Below are 20,517 nucleotides of genomic sequence, written 5' to 3'. Positions count from 1 at the left end.
CTTTCCCTGCCGCTCCTTTTCTCCAATTCAACCACGTCCGTTTTTGTCTTTCGTGCGGCCGCCGCAGTCACGTGATGCCCCTTCCACGTGACTAGGGCCGCTGATACTATGACAAACGCGGAAGTTGAAATCGTCTTGATTTTGTCCATCCCTTTTCTCCTAGCGTTTACGTCTTTTCTTCTACTCCGGTTCTCCCGAATCGAGCCAAGGAATCCCGATGCTTGACCCAGTCCAGTAGTCGGACGCTGAGGAGTGTATTTAAAGATGAAGACGAGATCTTTCTTATTCCCGTTTAAAAATTGCAACTTCCCTTTTAGCAGCAAAAATTGTTGTTTGTGGTTGTCAGGTGCCATCGAGTCGGAAACCGACTCATAGCGACCCCATGCACAGCAGAACGAAACAATGTCCAATCCTGGGCCAACCTTCTCACTACCGCTGCCACACTTGAGTCCATCAATGATGCCACCTGGCCAATCCATCTCGTTAGAGGTCTTCCTCTTTTTCTCTGACCCTCCACCTTCCCCAGCATGACATCCTTCTCCAACGATTGTTTCCTCCGAACAATATGTCCAAAGTAGGAGAGACGAAGGTTAGCCATCCTGGCCTCCAAGGAACACTCTGGCTGCACTTCTTCCAAAACAGATCTATTGGTTCAAAATCGGAGTCTAAACTTGAACGGAAATCTTTCATCCACCTCACTACCATCCACTCGATTCCGACTCACAGCCTAGCATCCAACTGTGGTTCAAACCGACCTTGCAGTCCTATAGTGCCACAACCAGGACTCCAAGAGGTGACATGCTGCATGCAAAAATTAAAGGCATTTAGCATTATTGAGGGTTCCTGGTGTGAGCGTTTTAAGATAAAAAGCTCACTGGAAGGTCAGTTTGCACATTAAGGTCGGTGGTTCAAACTCACCATCCTCACCTCGGAAACCCTATACAGGGTCGCTATGAGTTGAAACCAACTCAACAGCACTTAACAACAAGCATTACCGAGGAATCCTCGTGTGGGGCTGTAGAGTAAGTACAGGACTGCTAACTGCAAGATCAGTGGTCCCAAGCTGCTCCTTGGAAACCCTATATAAGATTGCTGTAAGTCCAAACCAATTAGTTGGCATGTAACAAATAACATTACTGAAGGGAATGACAAAGATTAGGAGAAAACCTCCATTTTATGTGTTCCTCTTTTTATTCTTGAAATGTCATTATACTTAAGCAGAAGTCCTAGTGTAGGGATGTAGGATAAGCACTGGACTGCTAACTAAACGCTTGGCAGTTCAAACCAACTCTTTGGTTCCAACTGGTTGGTTCACACTGGTGGGTTTTCTCCTTTGAACCAACTCTACAGCACTTAACAAAATGCTTAAGTAAAGAGAAAATGTTCAAGGATCCATATGTTTAGATTATCATTGTTTTTATTCTCAGAAAACACATTGACAAAACGATGTTTTACTTAAACTTGTTTTCTCACATTGATATATAAAATCATGTTTTGTGTAAGATGGTACTAAGACCGCCACCAGGAAGATTTATGGAATGAATGTGTTTCTATAAGTACAGGCAGAACTCGTTTTATTATGACTAATTTTATTGCACTCCACTGGTAATTCCATTTTTGCAAATTTAAGCTTTGTGGCAACCCTGCATCAAATAAGTCTATAGGCACCATTTCTCCAACAGCATGTATTCAGTCCAGTTCTGTGTCGTTTTGTTCATTATCACAGTATGTCCAACGTTTTCACAAAACTATTGCACACAAATAGACAACGGTATTGTTTCAATGTAACTTTTATATGCATTGAGGAGTTTTTAAAAAAAAAAATGTGCGCCTCACTTTAGTGTAGTGGTCTGGAACCAAACCTGTCGTATCTTCAAAGTATGCTTGTAATTGTACACAAGTGTGACAGTCTTTTGATCAGGACTTACCATCATCCTGCATCTATTTTATAACACTAATCATATCCTATACATTTTTTTTGAAATTTGAAAAAAAAAATTTATAGCGACTGTATGAAAGTCATTATAAAAATCCTCTCCCTTGGGAATACTTAGTAGAGAGCTTTTAGAAAATTGTTTCCCTTGCCATGGATGCTCTTTAGCCTCAATTAAAAAAAAAAATTTTAACTCTCATTTTGATTTTATACAGACTTTGATGCCTAGCTCCACAATATATCTAGTGCCAGAAGTCTTTATTTTTGCTATGACAGGAAAAATACCTACAGTGACAGAAATATCCAGCATTAGTGAGTATAAATAAGGAAGGCCAGGATGACAAATTGTCCTACACAAACAGCACCAGCCTGCTAGAAGGGGACTGACGAGTGCTTTCACAGACCACATAAGACATTGCTGTACTACAACCATTACCTTATAAATACTGCACACTTACTTAGTTTGTTTCTCAGTCTTCTAAGGTCAATACCAAACTTGAGAACTACTGTTATGAGGTATTATTTAAGTAAAAGCAATTTATTTTGCTCAACTGTAACTCTGCTTTGAAAATATCTGCCTGTGGGGAAGTCTTAACTCTAAAAATAAGATGTTCAAAAACCTGGCTCACAAATTGGTTCAATAGTCCTTTATGTATGTATCACAGTAGCTCTGTGGTTCTACCCAGTGTTCCTTATGGTTTTGTTAAGTAACATGGTGTCATAGAGCAAGACATAAATACCTTAGGTATTTCGTTTAAGTGGGTCACAGAACATGGAAATAAGGACTTAACAGTTTTTGAGAAGCTGTTTAGCAACAAGACTGCAGCAAGAATTCCTATTTGGGTCTATCTTGCTGCTTGTTTGATGAAATGCCATGATGACAAATAAACTGATGAAAAAATAATATCAATTTAGTACCACTGGCAAAAAAGAATAACTATTTATTAAAGTAGATACAGAACACTTGTTTGCTTAAATTTTAATACTGCTTTTACACATTTTCTGTTTGGGAAACAATTCCTATTATGTTTATAAACCAAAAATTCCAACTGATTACAGATTTATTTAATATTCACTTGTCAAACACACAACTGATCATCTTGAGGGGAAAATACATCAAAGGAATCTGTACAATTATAGAAGTTCTTATTATACATGTAGCATGGAAGATACATTGTACTTAATACTTTTTCCATGTTCTAGAAGACATTCAATGAAGATAAATAGATTCTAATTGGTTGATAGACTGTTCCGGTTCTTGAGGTCCTTCGCTTTATTTTTGTGATAAGAAAATCCACAATTATTAATGTGGAATTTCTCATCATACATTCATCTAAAAACACAGTGAATAAATACTTGTGAAGGAAGACTGTATGTTGGCTTATTTGTATGTTTTATATCTAATAAATTGACTGCCGGGGATATCTGTTAGAGATAGAAAAAAAATGGGGTGGGGAGGACCATTCTCCCAGTTATTTAAATCTCTGAAATAAAATGAAAACAAAGTAGTTGCAAAGCCACATGATGTGACTTCGGGCCTAGGTGGTTAGTTAAGTCTTGATGAACGTTTTAAGTGTCTTGTATTTTCCCCCTCATAAAGGTAAAAATCTGAAAGACACACTGTGTGTCTGTGTTTTTCCCAAAATATAGATTCTTTAAAAATATATTCATATAATATATAGAAGCTGAAATTATGCAAAACAAAAAAACAAACAGCACAATAGGGTAAGTGGGTGCAGCATCAAGATTACAAAATGTGCCCACAGCAGTTTTAGGGCTCCCCCTCCTTTTTTCTGTTTCATGATTTTATAACCATACCTAAGGATCACCAAGCCTGAAATAAAGGCATTACTGCAATCAGGTAGCGCAAAAAGCTCAGCTGTGTCTTTGACTAGAAATAAAATCTTTTAAATGAGGAGATGAAAATGCAAAAATGCAAAAATGCAAAAATGGAACCTTTTTTTTTTTTTTTTTGCCACTCATTCCAGTGTCAGAGCTTGACAAAACAAAAAACAAAATCTAAATATACAAATGCAGCCTGGAAATAGTTTAGTGCAAATATGAAAAGTAACAGCATAATTTAAAGTGATTTAAATAAGGGACTGTTCTGCGAGGGGCCACACAGCTAATGCATGTGGTGCAGCATGTTCTTCAAGCTTTTAAACATCAAGACAACAGGCGAGGTGAAAACTCACCCTCTAGGCATTTATTTATTATTCTAATTTATAATAAGGGGAGACTAACAGGGTTATTTGTTGGAGATGAAAATATTTTTCTTAGATTGGTTGGTTACTGCGGTCAAAACTAATAAGAGTTCTCCTGAAGTCCACACACATTGCTGGTGTTAAGTTTTCGATCTTAAGTGTATCTGGGAAAGGCCAGCTCTTGACTTCTGGCTTCATCAGAAGGTCTCATCATCATTGCAGTTGGTTGCCCAGTGTCCAAACATCTCACAGATCTCACAGTACGGCCGCTCCTCGCTCCGGCTGCCGTGGTGTGTGGAGTGGGGTGGGTCCTCGGACATCTGTGCCTGGGTGGGACAGTCCTCTGTGTCATGGAGGTCAAAGCAGTCACAGATGTCACAGAAAAGGCGAGGTTTCTTCTTGGACTGCTTCTCCTGGTCATCACTACAAATGTTAAGAGGCATAATCAGAAACTCATTTAGAGCCAAAGAAATTCATGGGGGGAAGGGGAGCAGGCAAGAACTAATTAAGAAGGGCAGCATTTGCCCAGGATTAAGGTTCAGAAGACAGGAAAAAATAGGAAAGGAGGACAAAGACAAAGTGGTCAGTGCAGGAAGGAAGTGGAAAGAGTGCTGTGATACTGTGATATTGTGTATGCACCGTTGGATGCAAAACCAATCTGCTCTGTTAATTTTCACTAAAATCACAATAAGAAGTAAAATTTTAAAAAAAGAAAAAGGAGCTAATTATAGCCAAGTCTGTGAACCTCAAGTATTAGCTAACTATATTCTTGGTATTTTGCTCTCCAACCATTTGCAGCCAACACTCGGTTGCAACCTTCATGGAGACCGGTTTATGGCCAACGCAGCTCATGTGCAGCTACCACTTGTGTGCCAGCGAAGGTCTGTGTGGTTCGCTCTGATGCTGCACAAGGTTCAGTGGTGTGTTCAGACTTACGGCAGACAAGGAAGGAAGGCTTGGTGTTCTGCCTCCTAAAATCAGCCACTGAAAACCCTGTGGTCACAACAATGTATCCACAACTGATCATAGGGCTGGGGCAGTGTCTCTTAGTACAGAATGTTGTTGTTGTTGTTGTTGTTAAGTGCCGTCGAGTCGGTTTCGACCCATAGTGAACCTGAATAGGGTTTCCGAGGCTGTAAATCTTTACGGGAGCAGATCGCCTCATCTTTCTCCCGCGGAGCAGCTGGTAGCTTCGAACTACTGACCTTCCGGTTCGCAGCCCGATTCGTAACCACTACGCTACCAGAGTATAGAATACCTGTCATAATTGTTCAGGTCTTCCCCATTGCCGTTGAGGGCTGCTTCTGACATCATCTCCACCTTCAACTTGAGGTCTTGATTCTTCTTCTGAAGGTCCACAATGACTGAATTTAGGAAATCAATCTATATGGGGAGGAAAGAAAACAGCAGCAGTCAAAGGAGTGAAATATTTAAAACACACAGAAGACGGTATAGCGAGCAATCCTGGGAACCTCCTCTCACTATGGCTAGAAGTGTGGCAGACGTCCCAGCAGGGGCTGACAGTGGCCATTACTGAAGCATGGTGACCAACTTCACAAGGAATAGAAATGTTGAGACTGTTTGACTCGAGTCAGAGCCACAGTAAGGTGACCTTTCTAGCACGTCTTCTTCCCTTTCTTTCCCATCCAACAGTCTCCAAATTTTCTTTATGGACTAGATGCTATTTTTAATGTTTTAAAAACATTTAAAATCACATTTCATCAGTGGTATTTTCACAGTATGTGCTGAAGTTTCCATTGTCAGTGAGTCAAACGGAATTACACGTGACTACCTACATCGTGGGCTGGTGGGGTACTACTACTGACTCATGGAAAATGCCAAGAAACATTGATTTCTTTTGATAGAAAAACAAAAAAAAGAACCATACCTTGAATTCTCCAAAAATTATCATTTTCTATTTCTGATTGCATGGCACACTATAAGCTTAAATTGTTTTTTGCTTCTACACATAAAAAGATATGCACAATTTTGCAAAAAAGTGTCATCAGCTAGTTGTTCCATGAAAACTTGGAATCAATCAAAAACTTTTCTCTTCTGTGGATTTGAAAAAACTACATGGAAATTCACATCAGACCTTCATTTAGCATCTACTGGGAACTAATTAGGGTGGGAAGAGATGTAACTTTCTTCTGGGAAAGGCAAAGGGTTTAAAAGAGAAGGTCAGAGTGCCCCTTGGCCCAAGAAAGCAATGGCACATGCTGCCAAGCTGTTGAGAACCCACACAGGCAGAGTGGGGGCCCTGGACCACGGGGCAGTGAGACGAACACCAGGATGGCTGCTCTTGACCTCATCAAAGGCCTTTTAAAACAAAGGTTTCTTCCTCCTCTGCAAATACTAACATGGCCTCACTTCTCTGCCTAATGAAGGGCCCACTCTGCAATATTGAAACCATATACACATACACATATTTACTTTCTAAAGAAACATGTATTTGGCTTTTTCCTCTCCTGCTGGGGCAAGTTAGAAAATTAAACTCATGCTCACTGCAGCTCCTCCCTGAAAAATGCTGGCTTTGGAGGCAGAGCCACTGAATCTATGTTCACTCCTCAAATGTATTTTACAGATTTAGAAGTCAACACCCTCTTTAGAACTCCATTTCAGGAAGAAGAAAAAGCCATAGAATGGATATAAGCATATCAAGAAATCACACACATATGCACACAAACACAAGTTAGGAAACGTAAAACAAACCATTTGCTGATGGAAGAAAAGTGTTGTCAGCGGCAGAAACAAATGGAAGCAGGAAAGGGGAAAAGAGGAGAAAAACTGTTAAGTATTATGCCTACTAGACACACAAACTAATCAAACAGTGCTAAATCCCAGGATGAGTGAGTACATTCATTGGATCCTCTCAGAAAAATCTTCAGATAGAACTAAAACTGCTCTCCAATCCACTAAGACTCTCCTGTTATTTAAAAGTGAGACAGCTTTCTGTACCTTTGAATTTTGGATGTATAAATGCATTTCATGCATACTATTAAAGGATGATGTTTGTTCCCTATGTATAGCTACTTTGTAAATATAAAATCATCTCTCTTCATACAATACCATTTTTGAAACTAGGGCTATTGTGTTCATCTCGGTTTTATGAAACCTGGTTTTCAAGAACTTGTCTTTTTTTATTTTTTTATTTTTAAGGTAAAGATGAACATGGTACTCTTTGATGTAACAATTCTACTTCTAGAAGTTTATTCTACAGAAATATGAGGGGGCTTCAAAAAGTTTGTGGAAAAATGGAATGAGAAGATAATGTAATTTCCCCATAAACTTTCTGAAGCCCCTACTAGTACACAGAAGTCCTAGTGTTCTCTCTATATATAACACCGGGACTTGTATGTATATATATATATGGAGAGAGAAAGCGAGAGAGTCTAGTTCAATAGTTGAGCCATATGAATGCATGACCATTTTAAAAGATTAAATGATTTTTTTTGAATTGCAACAAAGTAAAACACTCAGCAGGACTATTACCTGACTCTCCTGGGCTCGCTCGTCCTCTTCTGCCTTAGTGTCAGTGTTACCTGAGTGACAAAACAAACACACACGATGGAGGGGATTCGAGTGCAGTACAGTCTGGTTTCCTAGTTATCACAGTGCAAGGGAAGCTGGAGGAAACGGATTTCCATGTGGGATTTCCCAGGTCCCTCTAAAAGAGCATGGGATGGAGCTTTTGCCCCACTTTGGGTACTGAAGGGGTCAGACACACTGGCCCTATCCCCTTGGGTGTTCTCTCTGCAGACTAGCCATCCACTGGCTAAGAACAGGTACCAGAACCTGGGAAGTTAAGAGAACAAAGGGGCCATCTCTGCTCACCTCCACTCAGTGATCTGCCAGCACTATGGTCACTGCTGTGGCGATACCTGTCACTAACCAGTGTTTCTTGTGACAACATTCAGCAAGCACTGGGAAATCCAGGAGTCAGACACCAGGCTCAGCCTTGTGAGCTGGCCCTGAGTTGGGGGTAGCCCTCATTGGATAAGCAACGGAGAGCCAAGGACAGATGGTCCAGGTCAGGAGCAGCTGCCCAGCTGTCTGAGGGCTCCTCCCTCCTGGGAACTGCTCCTCTGCAGGAGGCACCACCTTGCACCCTGTGTGGGAGGGCCGAGCTCACAGATGACATTTTACCTGAGGAGTTGCTGAGCTGCCTCTTGTTTTCTTTGAGCTGGAGCTCCAGGTTCTTTACCTTTAGCTCAAGCTTCACCTTATCAGACTCGAGAGACTGAACCACGGAGTGCAAGGACTTGGCAGAGGCATTCTCTCCCCTCAGCACGGTCACCTGGAACACAGGGGCAGAGCTTAGCGCAGAGCCTACACCTAGCTGGCTGGCTGTGGTCTGAGCCCGAGGTAAGGCGGGACTCTACCTCATTCCTCAGCTTCTCCAGCTCCGCATCCTTCTCCGTGAGTAAGGCACTAGTAATACTGATGGATTTCTGCAATGAAGCTTTCTCTTCATCTGTGTCTTTTATGTACTTGGATTCCCTAAAAGACCAAAGAGTTAAAAGTTCCAGAAATCAACCGAGAAGTCAGTTTACGACTGAAAAACAACAACAAAAGAAACCCCACACAATTAACTTTAGTTAAGGCCAAAACAAAACAAAACAAAACAAAAAACCAATGTGTAACAGGGAGTTTGATAGGGGTTGAGACTATTATGCACAATGTTACTTGAAATGCTACTTACTGTGAGGGGAGAAAAGTGTACCTATGCATAGACATGCCAGACTCTGCATATCATTGTATCCATTCAAATTTAAAGAAACAAGTTATTAATTTGGAAGATGGAGAGTTTAAAAAAATAAAACTGTTACACTCCCCCTCCCAAAAAAATTCCACTAAAATCTAATCCCAAATTTGAATTCTGTCACTTCTTGAATAAATTATTACCAAGCAATTACAACAAGTAAAGAAAAATACACACATGCAAAGCGATTGTATGATTTCATGCAGAGCAATTTTATGCTGGAAGTATCCATTGGTTCTCACTAATTTCAGTAACTTTTCAGCAAGTTCCAAGAATGTGGTTTTTGAGATATTATGGGCCAAAACAAAGCAAGGATTATTACCATTATTCAAACCAAAAGATTACTGCTTTCCAACCCCTAGAATCTGAAGAGGACATGGAGTTGCTCATCAAAATGAAAGGTACTTACGTAAAGGCTAGAACGGAGAATGTTAACATGGGTTTCCAGGTATAAAATGAAAGCGTGGGAGCCTGGAGGGAGAGAGTCGGGCACCTGGCTTTCTGTTCTCTGAAGAGCCAGCTGGGGTAGGGGGTAGGGCAAGGCCTTTAGTAAGAGGGAAATGTTTACCTAGGATCCAAGGGCGTGTGGGGAAGACAGGCAAGGATGAGAGAGAGGAGGGGAAGAAGATACAACCCAAAGGGGCAGGTAAAAATGCATTATTGAGTGATCGTTACACATTTTGGTTGTCAAAATGATATACATGCAAAAGTGTCCAAGTCAGAAAGACAAGGAAAGACTGAAGAACAGACAGATTGGAGGAGACTGAGGAGCTACAGCAACTTAATGTAAGGGGCATTTCTGGATTGGATCTGAGAAAAGGAAAAAATGACCTGAATGAAAAAACTGGGGCATCCAAATCAAGTCTACACTGGGAAATCTTAGTCTGGATAAATGTGCCGTGGTTACATAAGAACTTAGCATTTGAGAGGGCTGGGTAAGAAGGATATCGGGAATCTCGGTGCTCATTTGCAACTTCTGTAAATCTATATTTATTCTAAAACAAAAGTTTTTATTAAAAATTACTTGCAGACTGAAACATGAGAGGAAAAGAAACCTTGTATCACAAAAACCATAGGGGGAAAACAAAACTGGGGAGAAGTGTCCTTGCTAGTAGCCACACTGTCTTCGCTGCACCCCGACTTCTGACAGCGCATTAATGCAAACAGGGAGCACCTGTCGCTGCTTTAACAACAACCAGCCAAATGACTCTCGGGTTCTGCTGGCAGTAACTGGGTGAAGGTGGAGCATGTCATGGTTCTGTCCATTTTAGAACCAACTGGAGCAAGAGGAGACTGAGGCCCAGGTTAGAAATGGCAGAATGTATGTCTGGTTAGTGAGACCCAAGATATCCGGCACATGAATTACAGAATTCTTATGACTTATGGTAAATTGAAATTCTACACAAAGATGAAAATAGACGTGTTGTCTTTCTCTCATTGTGTGGCTCACACTATACACTCCAGCATGGTCAGTAGTAAGAAAAGAATCTGAGACTTACGGGATGTTCTTGAATTCAACCCCAAGCTCTATAGGTACACTGGAAAGGGGCGGACATCAGTGCTGTGGGATGACTAAGTTTGTAACACACCATGCTACAAAATAGGATCTCGCTTTTGGTGAAAACAAGACAAAAATTTAAATGGTAGGAGTGTGACAGGTACTTTTTGCCACCTGGAAAGTAAATATCTGGTGTTATCCACAGATTAGTAAATCTTGGGATGCTGAAGTTTCTTTTAAACTTGACAGTTTATTCTATGGTGAAAATATTGCCAAAGAAAGCTTCTCTTGTTATTGATCAACCTTATCTTGGAAAAGCGTAATTTAACGTATTTTTACTGAACATGTTTGGTTGTTGTTTAAACAGACTGAGGTTTTCCAAGCATTGGAACCTCAAATTAACTGAGCTCCCCAGCTTCTTTGTATTGTGATGGGATAAGCGCACCAGCAGCTGGGAGCAGGAAACAGAACTGCCACCACCTGAAAACCCTGCTTGTAATCAATCATGCATATTCATATACACACAGCCTTGAAGCCAGGTTGCTTTCTGAGAAGACAGCAAGCAGTAGATCTCTTATATAAATTACCAAAAGCTACACGGTTGAGAGAGAGCCTGGCTTGTGGTTTCTAAGCCAACGACAGAACAGACCTCAGCAGCTCATCAGATCTTCAATGCTGGCCTGTGAGGCTACGTCTAAGGCCCAAACCCACTGCACACACCAAGAGGGGTGAGAGTAAGCTATTTATGCAAAAAATGACTGATGGGAGTCACAAACCAGGCCAACAGGGAGCCCCTGGGATTGTGTGCTGTCCAGGTATGGACTTGGCATGACTCACAAGATCAAGAAGGGAAGAGACACACTCCATATGAAAGAAGGGAGACAAGGGCCAGAAATCCTTCTCTTGCCCCCAACCCAGATTCTTTCCTTACTACTTCATTAAGAAATAAATTCCAGTAATGAAGCAAATACCTTAAAGTGTTACTGGGCAAGCTTTAAAAATGCAAAATAACAAGAACTAAATATTAGAAACATGAAGAGAAATGTAAATACAGTAAGGAGAACTAAATTTGCACTGAAGTTCTTTGCTGTAGATATGAATAAGGAATTTGAGTGAGTGTGTGTGTATGTGTGTGTGTGTGTGTGTGTGTGCTGTTGAGAACAGTTTACAAAACAAAAGCAAGACACAGAGGGACAAAGGCAGCCAAAAATATATATACAACAATTTGGTTTACTAAAAATATATGAAGTTTATTTATTATAACGTGGATAGACTTTCTTGAGTCTTACCATTAAAGACACACAGATATAGCAAAGGAAGCAAGAGTAGGAAAGGGAAAAGAGAGGAGTGAAATGAGCATTGGTAAGTAGCGCTAGCTCGGAGACAGTCAGACAGTCAGCAACCCACAGTGTGTTTCATGAGCTGGTCTAGAACGTGGCCTCTTTAGAACTGGGAGACGGTAGCGTAGCGTCCACTCGCTTTCATTCCTGGCAGAACCCTGGCATTTACACTAACAGAATTATCTGTGACTCCCAAAATTCCATGTCGAAGATTTTGATTTCAGAGTCTCTTCTTCAGTCTCAAAAGGCCGAGAAGAGAGAAGGGAAGCCAGACAGGTTCCCAACTCTTCTTTAGGCTGAAGTCGAATGAGGAGCAAAAATTCAAAGGCTACTCTGCTTTATTTAGGAGACCACTCAGAACCTGTTTTGAAGGAAGTCTGCCCAACTTGGGAGACCAATTTTCCAAAGAAATGATTGCATTTTTAAACTTAGGAGAAAAAAATCTTGACTGCCATGTGGTTTCGCTATTCAATGCTTGCAGTTTCCGTGAAACCACAGTAAATACAGGAGGAAGGCACTAATTTCTTAATGACAACTAGTTTCATTCTATAGTCAGAGACCCTATGAGTAAGTTAAACAGAGCTGACAAAGGTGTAACTGTCTGCTGGGATGCAGTGATTACGTGGCTACTACAGTGTTCGGGGATCTGACTGGGGGGTGGGTGTTCAGGGTCACTTCTTAGGGAAACTGCAAACACAAGACTTTCAGTTCTTGCATGAACAACATTTCAAATACTGTTCTGATCTAAGTATTTTCCACACTCCGTTAAAAAGTTGTTGTTAATTGCTGTCAAGTCAGTTTTGACTCATAGCCATCCTGTATTATAGGGTTTCCAAGGAGAGGCTGGTGGGTTTGAATTGCTGACCTAGCAGTTAGCAGTCCAGTGCTTATCTGACAGCACCACACCAGGACTCCTTTAGAAAATTAAGATACTATAAATTATGTTTAGTGCTCTCTGAAATAAATTTATGTAACCATTCCATGCATAGACCTATATGTGAGGGGGTCTCAAAAAGTCCATGGAAAAATGAAATTAAAAGGCAATGGAATTTTTCTACAAACCTTCTGAAACACCCATATATTAATCCACTACCAAAATGACTTCCAGAAAGTGTTTCATGGCCCAAATTGTTAGCTAAAATATATTTATAGTCAAATTTCTAAAACACAAATATACTTTTTTCCCCCTGGGGGTTAATTAACAGAAAAACAAGCAAAAAAATTCACTTCTAAATAGATAATGACTTTTTTTTCACTGAGGAAAGAAAAACAGAAACACACAACAAAACAAGTATCATTTACAAACCAAACGTAGCCAGGACTTAAAAGGCAAGCAGAGACAGTCACATCAGGAGAGAACATCTGAAAGTAGCCAAATTGGTTCCATCTTTTTAAGCTATGAAAACAGCCACATGCCTAATATCACATTCTGAAAGGGATGTGATTCACTTAAGGTCAACTTAGCTGCTTTCTTTCAAAACTTAATTAAACGAGTAACAAATCAATGAAAGTCTCCAAAGAAGAGTGAGAAAAGAACCTACATAAAAATCTAAAGATCTGAATTCTTGGCCGAGTTATTTAATTTTGGGGCTCCTGTTCGTCATTTTTAAGTGCAAGGCCAGCAGCTGTTTCATGGGCTGTTTCGAGAGTCAATGACCTTGTGAGTTATTTAGTGCCACATCAAGGTAAGGGGCTATGCCAATACAGGCCGACCCATCTTTATGTTTCCTCACTGAAATGCCCTAGTAACCTGCCCTGTTGATTTTCTGTTTGCCCTTGATCACTAATTACATGAGGTTCTTTACAGAAAAGGAATCTCACATAAGTAAATCACTTATCCTGAACCTAACATGGGTCACAGCTGTGCCCATCTCCAGGAACTAGGTGCAGGCACAGCAGGCCAGGCACACCTCCTGGTCACCTGGAGGACACCTGGCTGCACCAGGGGCACGGCCAAGGTGAGGCACAAGTGCGTTCTGGCATATGAGCACTTTCTGATGGGATCCTAAAGGTTAATGAATCTAAGTTTTTCTTAATCAAGAAAAGCAAGCCCTGGGCTGAGCCTAGTGTTCTTCAGGATGCAGTTTCTGGCACTCAGACATCACAACTGGCTAAATAAGCCCCCACGTTTCTAAGCCACTGCTCACATAAGACAAGGTGTCAGGATGTTTGTGGGGAACGCTCTTGTGTCCTGACATGTAGAGAATAGATACTTAACAAAAGCATGGAGGAATTCTTGGTTATGCTACTTTTAAAAACTTTATGATCTTTTTATTTTTAGTAAGAAATAAAGCAAGCCACTGTTCTGATAGGATGTGTGTGTTTCGAACTCTGCTGTCAACTACTGTTCAGGCTGTGGCTCCTCAGCCGTAGCACACACACACCTACCTGGCCTGCAGTTCTGCAAAGCACAGACGTTTCCCTAGACACAACCTGACAGCATAAAAGAGCAGACAGCAGCCATCAGGAGAGAGAAGCGTCCGGCTTCAAAAACTATGATGTCTGTGGGCCGCTGTCATCCTCACTCAAAAGTACTGGGTCTCTGTTTGAATATTCTTATTATGGAAGAATAATAAAATAACCAAAGGACTTTTTATGAAAATAAGCAGAAATATTTGAAATGGCAATAAAATAAATTACTATTGAAAAGCTAAAAATTTTCTATTACTGCAATAGGTTATTTATGTGTATGTAGAACAAAAGCTACCTCTGCAATGATGGTAGTTGTTTGTTACAGATATTAGATGGTTGTTTTTGTTAAGTGCCGTCGAGTCAGTTCCGACTCATAGCGACTCCTTACAGGGTTTCCGAGGCTATACAGCTTTGCAGGAGCAGAAAGCCTCATCTTTCTCCCAAGGAGCAGCTGGTGAACTGGAACCACCAAATTTGAGGTTCACAGGCCAGTGTTTATTTTACAGATCCACTATCAGTCTAACACAAGGATCTGATGTTAGAACACATCTTAACAAATGCAATGGACATGGCTTAAAATTTTTATACTGTTCTTCTAGTTATTAATAGTAAAAAATTTACAAGTTAACTTTTCAAAATGTATCAGTTATGAGTTCACCAAACTACCACAATGCACTTTTCTGAATACACAGTCCCTTGTTTTCTACTGTAAGTCACTGTCCACGTCCTGTTCTGGCATGTTCCTTATAAAGCACACACATACACATACCCCAATAAGCAAAAGGAGAAAACTTACCTCTTTTTCATTTCTAACAATTGATTATTGAGCACAGATCTCTCTTCTTCCAGCTAGAAAAAAAAACAAACCAGAAAAGTTTAGTTCCTAACAAGCTTGAAGAAAGGACTGTTCCTCACCCTGTAGCATGTCACACTGCTAAGCTCTAGGACAGCAAAAGTAATCCACTCCCTTCACAGGCAAAGAAAGCCACCAAGAATCCACACTATCACAGGATGTACTGCCATTAAGTTACAAATCATTTATGACCCGAATGATACCCAATCTTCATGAGCCTGGAGTTAAAGGAATCAAATAGTAATCCCTTGATTCATTTAAGGCAACAATAAATGTCTGTTCAATGAGTGAAACCTTTGGAAAGTAGCCTTCAGGTTCCTTTACTCAAATAGCAAAACACCTATTCCAAATGGACTGAGAGGTTATTTAGCTTATATGGGCCATTCACCCACTGTTGCTGCTGTTAGGTGTTGCAGAGTTGGTTCCAACTCACAGTGACCCTGTATAGGGTTTCCAAGGAACAGCTGGTGAGTCTGAACCACTGACCTTGTGGTCCAGTGCATTACCCAGCAGCACCACACCAGGAGCTCAACACACATGAATGGAATCATGGGCTGGTTGATGCACTGTGTCAGTCTGCCTAGGCTGTAATTTACAGTGGTTCTGAACATACTCTGTAGCCACCTTCCATTCTGTTGTCTGATATAAACATCCGATCAGCTGAAAGGGGCGTTTCCTTGGGGAAACTGGTATACAAATGAATGCTCCAGCCAAGCTCACACTTTCTCAGCGCTGTACTCTTCTGGTTACTAGACCTCCATTTCTTAGGACTTTGCCTGCAGAAGTCTCTGACCTGCTGCCTGACTTTCAGACAGACAGTGGATTCATCAACTTCAGCAACCCCCACAGCCAAATGAGACCTCCAGCCTGCTGTATGAGCTGCAGGTTTTGGATTAGTCAACCCCAACCACCACATGAGGCAGCCAGGTCAGCAATTCAAACCCACCAGCCACTACTCCGAAACCCTTTGCAGGGTGGCTGTGAGTCAGAACTGAGCCAACAGCACTTAACAACAGCGACAACAATATCCACGCTTTACTGGTTTTCTCCTCTAGAGAACCCAGGCTATGGCAGTTACCATATTCGAGGCATTTGTTTCTCATTTATGGAAAAGAAATCATTTACATAAGAATTTTCAGCAGCCCTATAGTTCTAAAATTCTATTATTCCATGAAGGATTTTTTTTTTTTTTTAAGTTGATACTATCAGAAAAGACGCAACTTTACCACCAACCTGCACACCGTTTAGCCAAATACCAACTTCAACTCTTTTATGTGTTTTGGTAAATCAAGGGTTAACACCAAAGATTATATAAAGACCTTCAATATCTCAGAATTTAAGCCATTTGCTCCCTCTGTGTCATCATGGTGGTGCTATAGGATCAGCACTGGACTTTGAACCACTAGGTCAGCGATTCAAAGCCACCTTGGAAACCCTATGCAGGGCTGCTATGAGTCGGAACCGACTTGATGGCATTTAACAACAACAATAACATAGTCACTATATAGTCCTCGCATGGCACTAAAGGATAGACACTTGACTGCAATGTCAGTTTAAACCACAAGGTCAGCAGTTCAAATCCATTAGTCACTCCCTGAAAACCCTATACAGGGTAGCTATGAATCGGCACTTAACAACAACAAATAGTCACTATAGTCTTTCACAGTCGTGTTGTTGCGCTGTAGGACAAGCACTGGACTGCTAACCTCAAAGTTGGCAGTTCAAACCCACCAGCTGCTCCTCAGAAACATTACACAGGGTTGCTATGAGTTGAGCACTTAGTAACAATAACAACAATTAGTCACTAGAGCTACTAATTATGCAACAGTCATTCTAGATCTTGGATCAACTATCAACACTCAGGGAAGCAGCAGTCAAGAAATCAAACATTAGGCAAATGTGCTGCACAGGAACTTTTTAAAGTGTTGAAGAGCAAAGATGTCAGCTTGAAGACTATGGTGCAAGCCATAGTATTTTCAATAACCTCATATGCATGTGAAAGCTGGACAGTGAATAAGGAAGCTCGTAGAAGAATTGATGTTTTTGAGTTATGGTGTTGGAGGAGAATATTGAATGTGCCCTGGGCTGCCAAAAGAACCAATAGATCCGTTTTGGAAGAAGTGCACCCAGAGTGCTCCTGGGAGGCCAAGATGGCCAAACTTCATCTCTCATACTTCAGACATATTGTCAGAAGGGACCAGTCGCTAGAGAAGGGTATCATGTTTGGTAAGGTAGAGGGTCAGAGAAAAAGAGGAAGACCCCCAGCTAGATGGATTGGCCAAGTGGCAGCATCAGCGGGCTCAAGCGTGGCAACAATAGTGAGGTTGGCCCAGGATCAGGCAGTGTTTCATTCTGCTGTGCATAAGGTCATTATGAGTCTGTACCGACTTGATGGCATCTAACAACAACATCAATTTTTAAATGTACACAGACATGTGTACTATGAACATAAACATACTTTCTTCTCATGAAACTGTCAGAGGTTCGCATACAGTTTTTTTTTCATTGTACACTCTGATTTCCTGGTCCATTAACATGTTTTTGCTACACATGTAATTCACAGAAATATTCAGAAATCTTTAAAAAGTGAATGGAAGCAAAAAGATTAGTTGGTGGTGTATCATGGAGTCGGTTCCGACTGACCCACAGCGACTCTGCACAGGGTTTCATTTTCCGAGGCTGTAGACCTTTACAGGAGCAGAACGCCTCATCTTTCTCCCAAGGAGTAGCTGGCAGTTTTGAACAGCTCATCTTGAGATGAGCAGCCCGACTCGTAACCACTATGCTGCCAGAGCTCCTGAAAGAGTTGGAGGCAAACTTTAAAACATGTAACAAGAGAAAGAATATCTAGGGGAATGTAGAGATGAGAGGGGGATTCCATTTTATTTCCCTTATGCCCTTTTAAATGGTTTATCCTTATGTTTGTTTGTTTTTTAAAAAAAATAAGGAACCTGTTTTACTAAAAAATTAAAGGAAAATAAAGAGTGTTAAGTGTCTACAAGGGATATAGGAATGGATACAGGATATGGCAGACAATCCAAAACAAAGAAAAATAGAAATTACTCATTAACATATGAAAAATCCTTCAGCCTTTGGTAAAAAAGCAGAATGTGGTGACTCCTCCTCTCTCTGGGAGGACCCACTGTGCCAGAACATCACAGACCAGACGTTTGCGATCATTAGGGTATGTTGAATCCTTATAGAAAACAGTGTCTTTACTTCCTCTGCTCGAGGATCCAATCCAGAATCACAAGCTGCATTTGGCAGTCATAGTCTTTGACCTGAGTAGTTTTCATGCTTGTCTTTTGTGGTCCTGACATTTTTGAAAACTCCAGGTCAGTTACTCTACAGAATGCCTATCAGTTTGGATTCCTCTGATGCATCCCTGTGATTAGAATCCAATCAGGGACACCACAGAAGCAATCCTGTGTCCTTCCCACCGGAGGCACTCATGTGTTCCATTTTTGGTGCTACTAACTTTGAGAAGCTGGTTAAGGAAGTATCTTGCATGGTTTTCTGCTGTAAAGGCACCTTTTTTTTATTTCCTTTGTAATTAACCGGTATTTTGTGGGGAGAAACCCTGAAATTCTGTAAAGGCTCTTTTCCTCAACTAAGTTTCACCCACTGGTTTGGTGGTGGTGGTGGTGGTGATGCTATGCTGTTGAGTCGGTTCTGACTCACAGCACCCCTGTATAGGGCTTTCAAAAGCAGGTGGGTTGGAGTGTCTACCTAGTCAACCCAGGAATAAAGTGTGCAGTATAAGTGGTATCAAGCATGTGAAAATCTCATCAATTGCTAGTGGGAATGTAAAACAGTGGTCTCATTTGGAAAACCACTGAGCCTTCGAACCAGAGACCCCACTCCTAGGAGTTCATTCAAAGGTAAAGGAAAACAAATGTCCATGCCTATTCAAGAAGATTCCAAGCAGCTTTTTTCATAACAATCAACAGCTGGAACAGCCTAAATGTCCACATAGATACACAAATTGTAACTGAACCACTAACATCCAGTTAGAGCGGTTGCTACCAAGTTGATTCCCCGTGTGTGTCAGAGCAGAACTGTATTCTGTAGGGGCTTCAAGAGCTGAGTTTTAAAAGTCCAAGTCCAGACTTTACTTCAGAGAAGCCACTTTGTTGTTCGGTGCCATTGAGTCAATTCTGACCCACAGCAACCCAATGTACAACAGACCAAAACACTGGCCTGGCCTGTGCCATCCTCACAATTACAACTATGCTTGAGCAAACTGCTACTGCCACTGTGCCAATCATCTCACTGGGGTCTCCCTCTTTTATGCTGACCCTCCATTTTACCAAGTATAATGTACTTCTCCAGAGACTGGTCCCTCCTGATAATATATCCGAAGGATGAGACACGAAGTCTGGTCATCCTGGTTTCTAAGGAACATTCTGGTTGCATTTCTTCCAACACAGATGTGTTTGTTGTTCTGGCAGTCCATGGTACTTTTAATACTCTTCGTAACTCAAATACATCAATTCTTCTGCTGACTTCCTTATTCATTGTCCAACTTTCACATGCATATGAGGTTATTGAAAATACCACGGCTTGGGTCAGGTGCACCTTAGTCCTCAAGCTGACATCTTTGCTTTTCAACACTTTCAAGAGGTCTTGTGCTGCAGATTTGCCTAATGCAATACGATTGAGCTGCTAGGTGGACTCAAACTTCCAACCTTCAGTTCTCAACTGGGCAGCATTTACCATTTGTAGCATTCCAGGATGGACCCCTGCTTCTGTAGGCTCAGTGAAACCATGGGAATCAAACTCACCAGAGGGGCAGCTATTTTCATTTCTGTTCGGTTTGCTGCTGTCTCCTCTACTTCTGGAACCCTGGCCGGCACACATCGGTGGAATGAGTGTGTGTTGAGTGGACAGACGTGCCATACAATCAGTGAGCCAGTGCTCCAACGGGGATGAGCCAGTGGTGGCACTCAGAGCCAGGCTTCTCACAGACGGCACAGCTCTATCTGTCTGCTGTACCCACTGCAGCATGGCCACGTCTTTTCTCACCAGCCCTGGTGAGGGGGGGGTCACATTGGGGCGATTTCCATCTCTTCCCTAAGAAGCGTTCTGAGGTCCAAAATAGCAGCTCTACCTTGACAGCACAAAACGCACTCGATGTCTGAGGCTTTCTAGTTTCACCTCCCACACACAGACAGACAGACTTATGTTTTTGGCAACGGCAGATGGGAGAAAGGAAGAGGGAGATTCAGTCCACTTCTTTTTGTAGCTAAGGCCTTTCAGAGAAGAAAGGAGGGAAGCGGGGTGGACACAGTGATGTGCTGTTTAGACTCCTTCAAGGAAGCCCACGCTGCCCAGTGGTCAGCCCCTCCCAAGGTGGATCACACTCAACAACTGATCAATAAGTAAAAAAGACTCACCATCTCAGCTCAAATCAAGGCAAATCTGAGGAGCCACTCCAGCTCCGAGCTTCCTGTGGGTTCAGACAAGGTTGCTACAGGGCCTACATCACAGCTCAACCTCTCCCTCAGCTGGTACC

At 41.5% G+C, this 20,517-nt stretch overlaps 1 protein-coding gene across 3 annotated transcripts in view; it reads right to left on the bottom strand.

The window, feature by feature from the left end:
• Nucleotides 1-2,861: 2,861 nt before the first annotated feature.
• The window catches only part of CLIP1 (CAP-GLY domain containing linker protein 1), a 110,375-nt gene continuing 92,719 nt past the window's right edge, over nucleotides 2,862-20,517 (bottom strand). For all 3 annotated transcript variants that reach the window (XM_006865387.1, XM_006865386.1, XM_006865388.1), the window contains 6 exons: nucleotides 14,946-14,998; nucleotides 8,520-8,637; nucleotides 8,284-8,434; nucleotides 7,630-7,679; nucleotides 5,396-5,520; nucleotides 2,862-4,560 (listed from right to left, as the gene is read on the bottom strand). In XM_006865387.1, coding sequence (XP_006865449.1) covers nucleotides 4,335-4,560; nucleotides 5,396-5,520; nucleotides 7,630-7,679; nucleotides 8,284-8,434; nucleotides 8,520-8,637; nucleotides 14,946-14,998 — 723 coding nt within the window. In that variant the 3' untranslated portion in view covers nucleotides 2,862-4,334. The remainder of the gene's footprint in view (nucleotides 4,561-5,395; nucleotides 5,521-7,629; nucleotides 7,680-8,283; nucleotides 8,435-8,519; nucleotides 8,638-14,945; nucleotides 14,999-20,517) is intronic.

The sequence above is a fragment of the Chrysochloris asiatica genome, unplaced genomic scaffold (assembly GCF_000296735.1).
Source record: "Chrysochloris asiatica unplaced genomic scaffold, ChrAsi1.0 scaffold00078, whole genome shotgun sequence".
NCBI classification, from domain to species: Eukaryota; Metazoa; Chordata; class Mammalia; order Afrosoricida; family Chrysochloridae; genus Chrysochloris; species Chrysochloris asiatica.
This window is presented reverse-complemented; position numbering and strand designations above follow the sequence as displayed.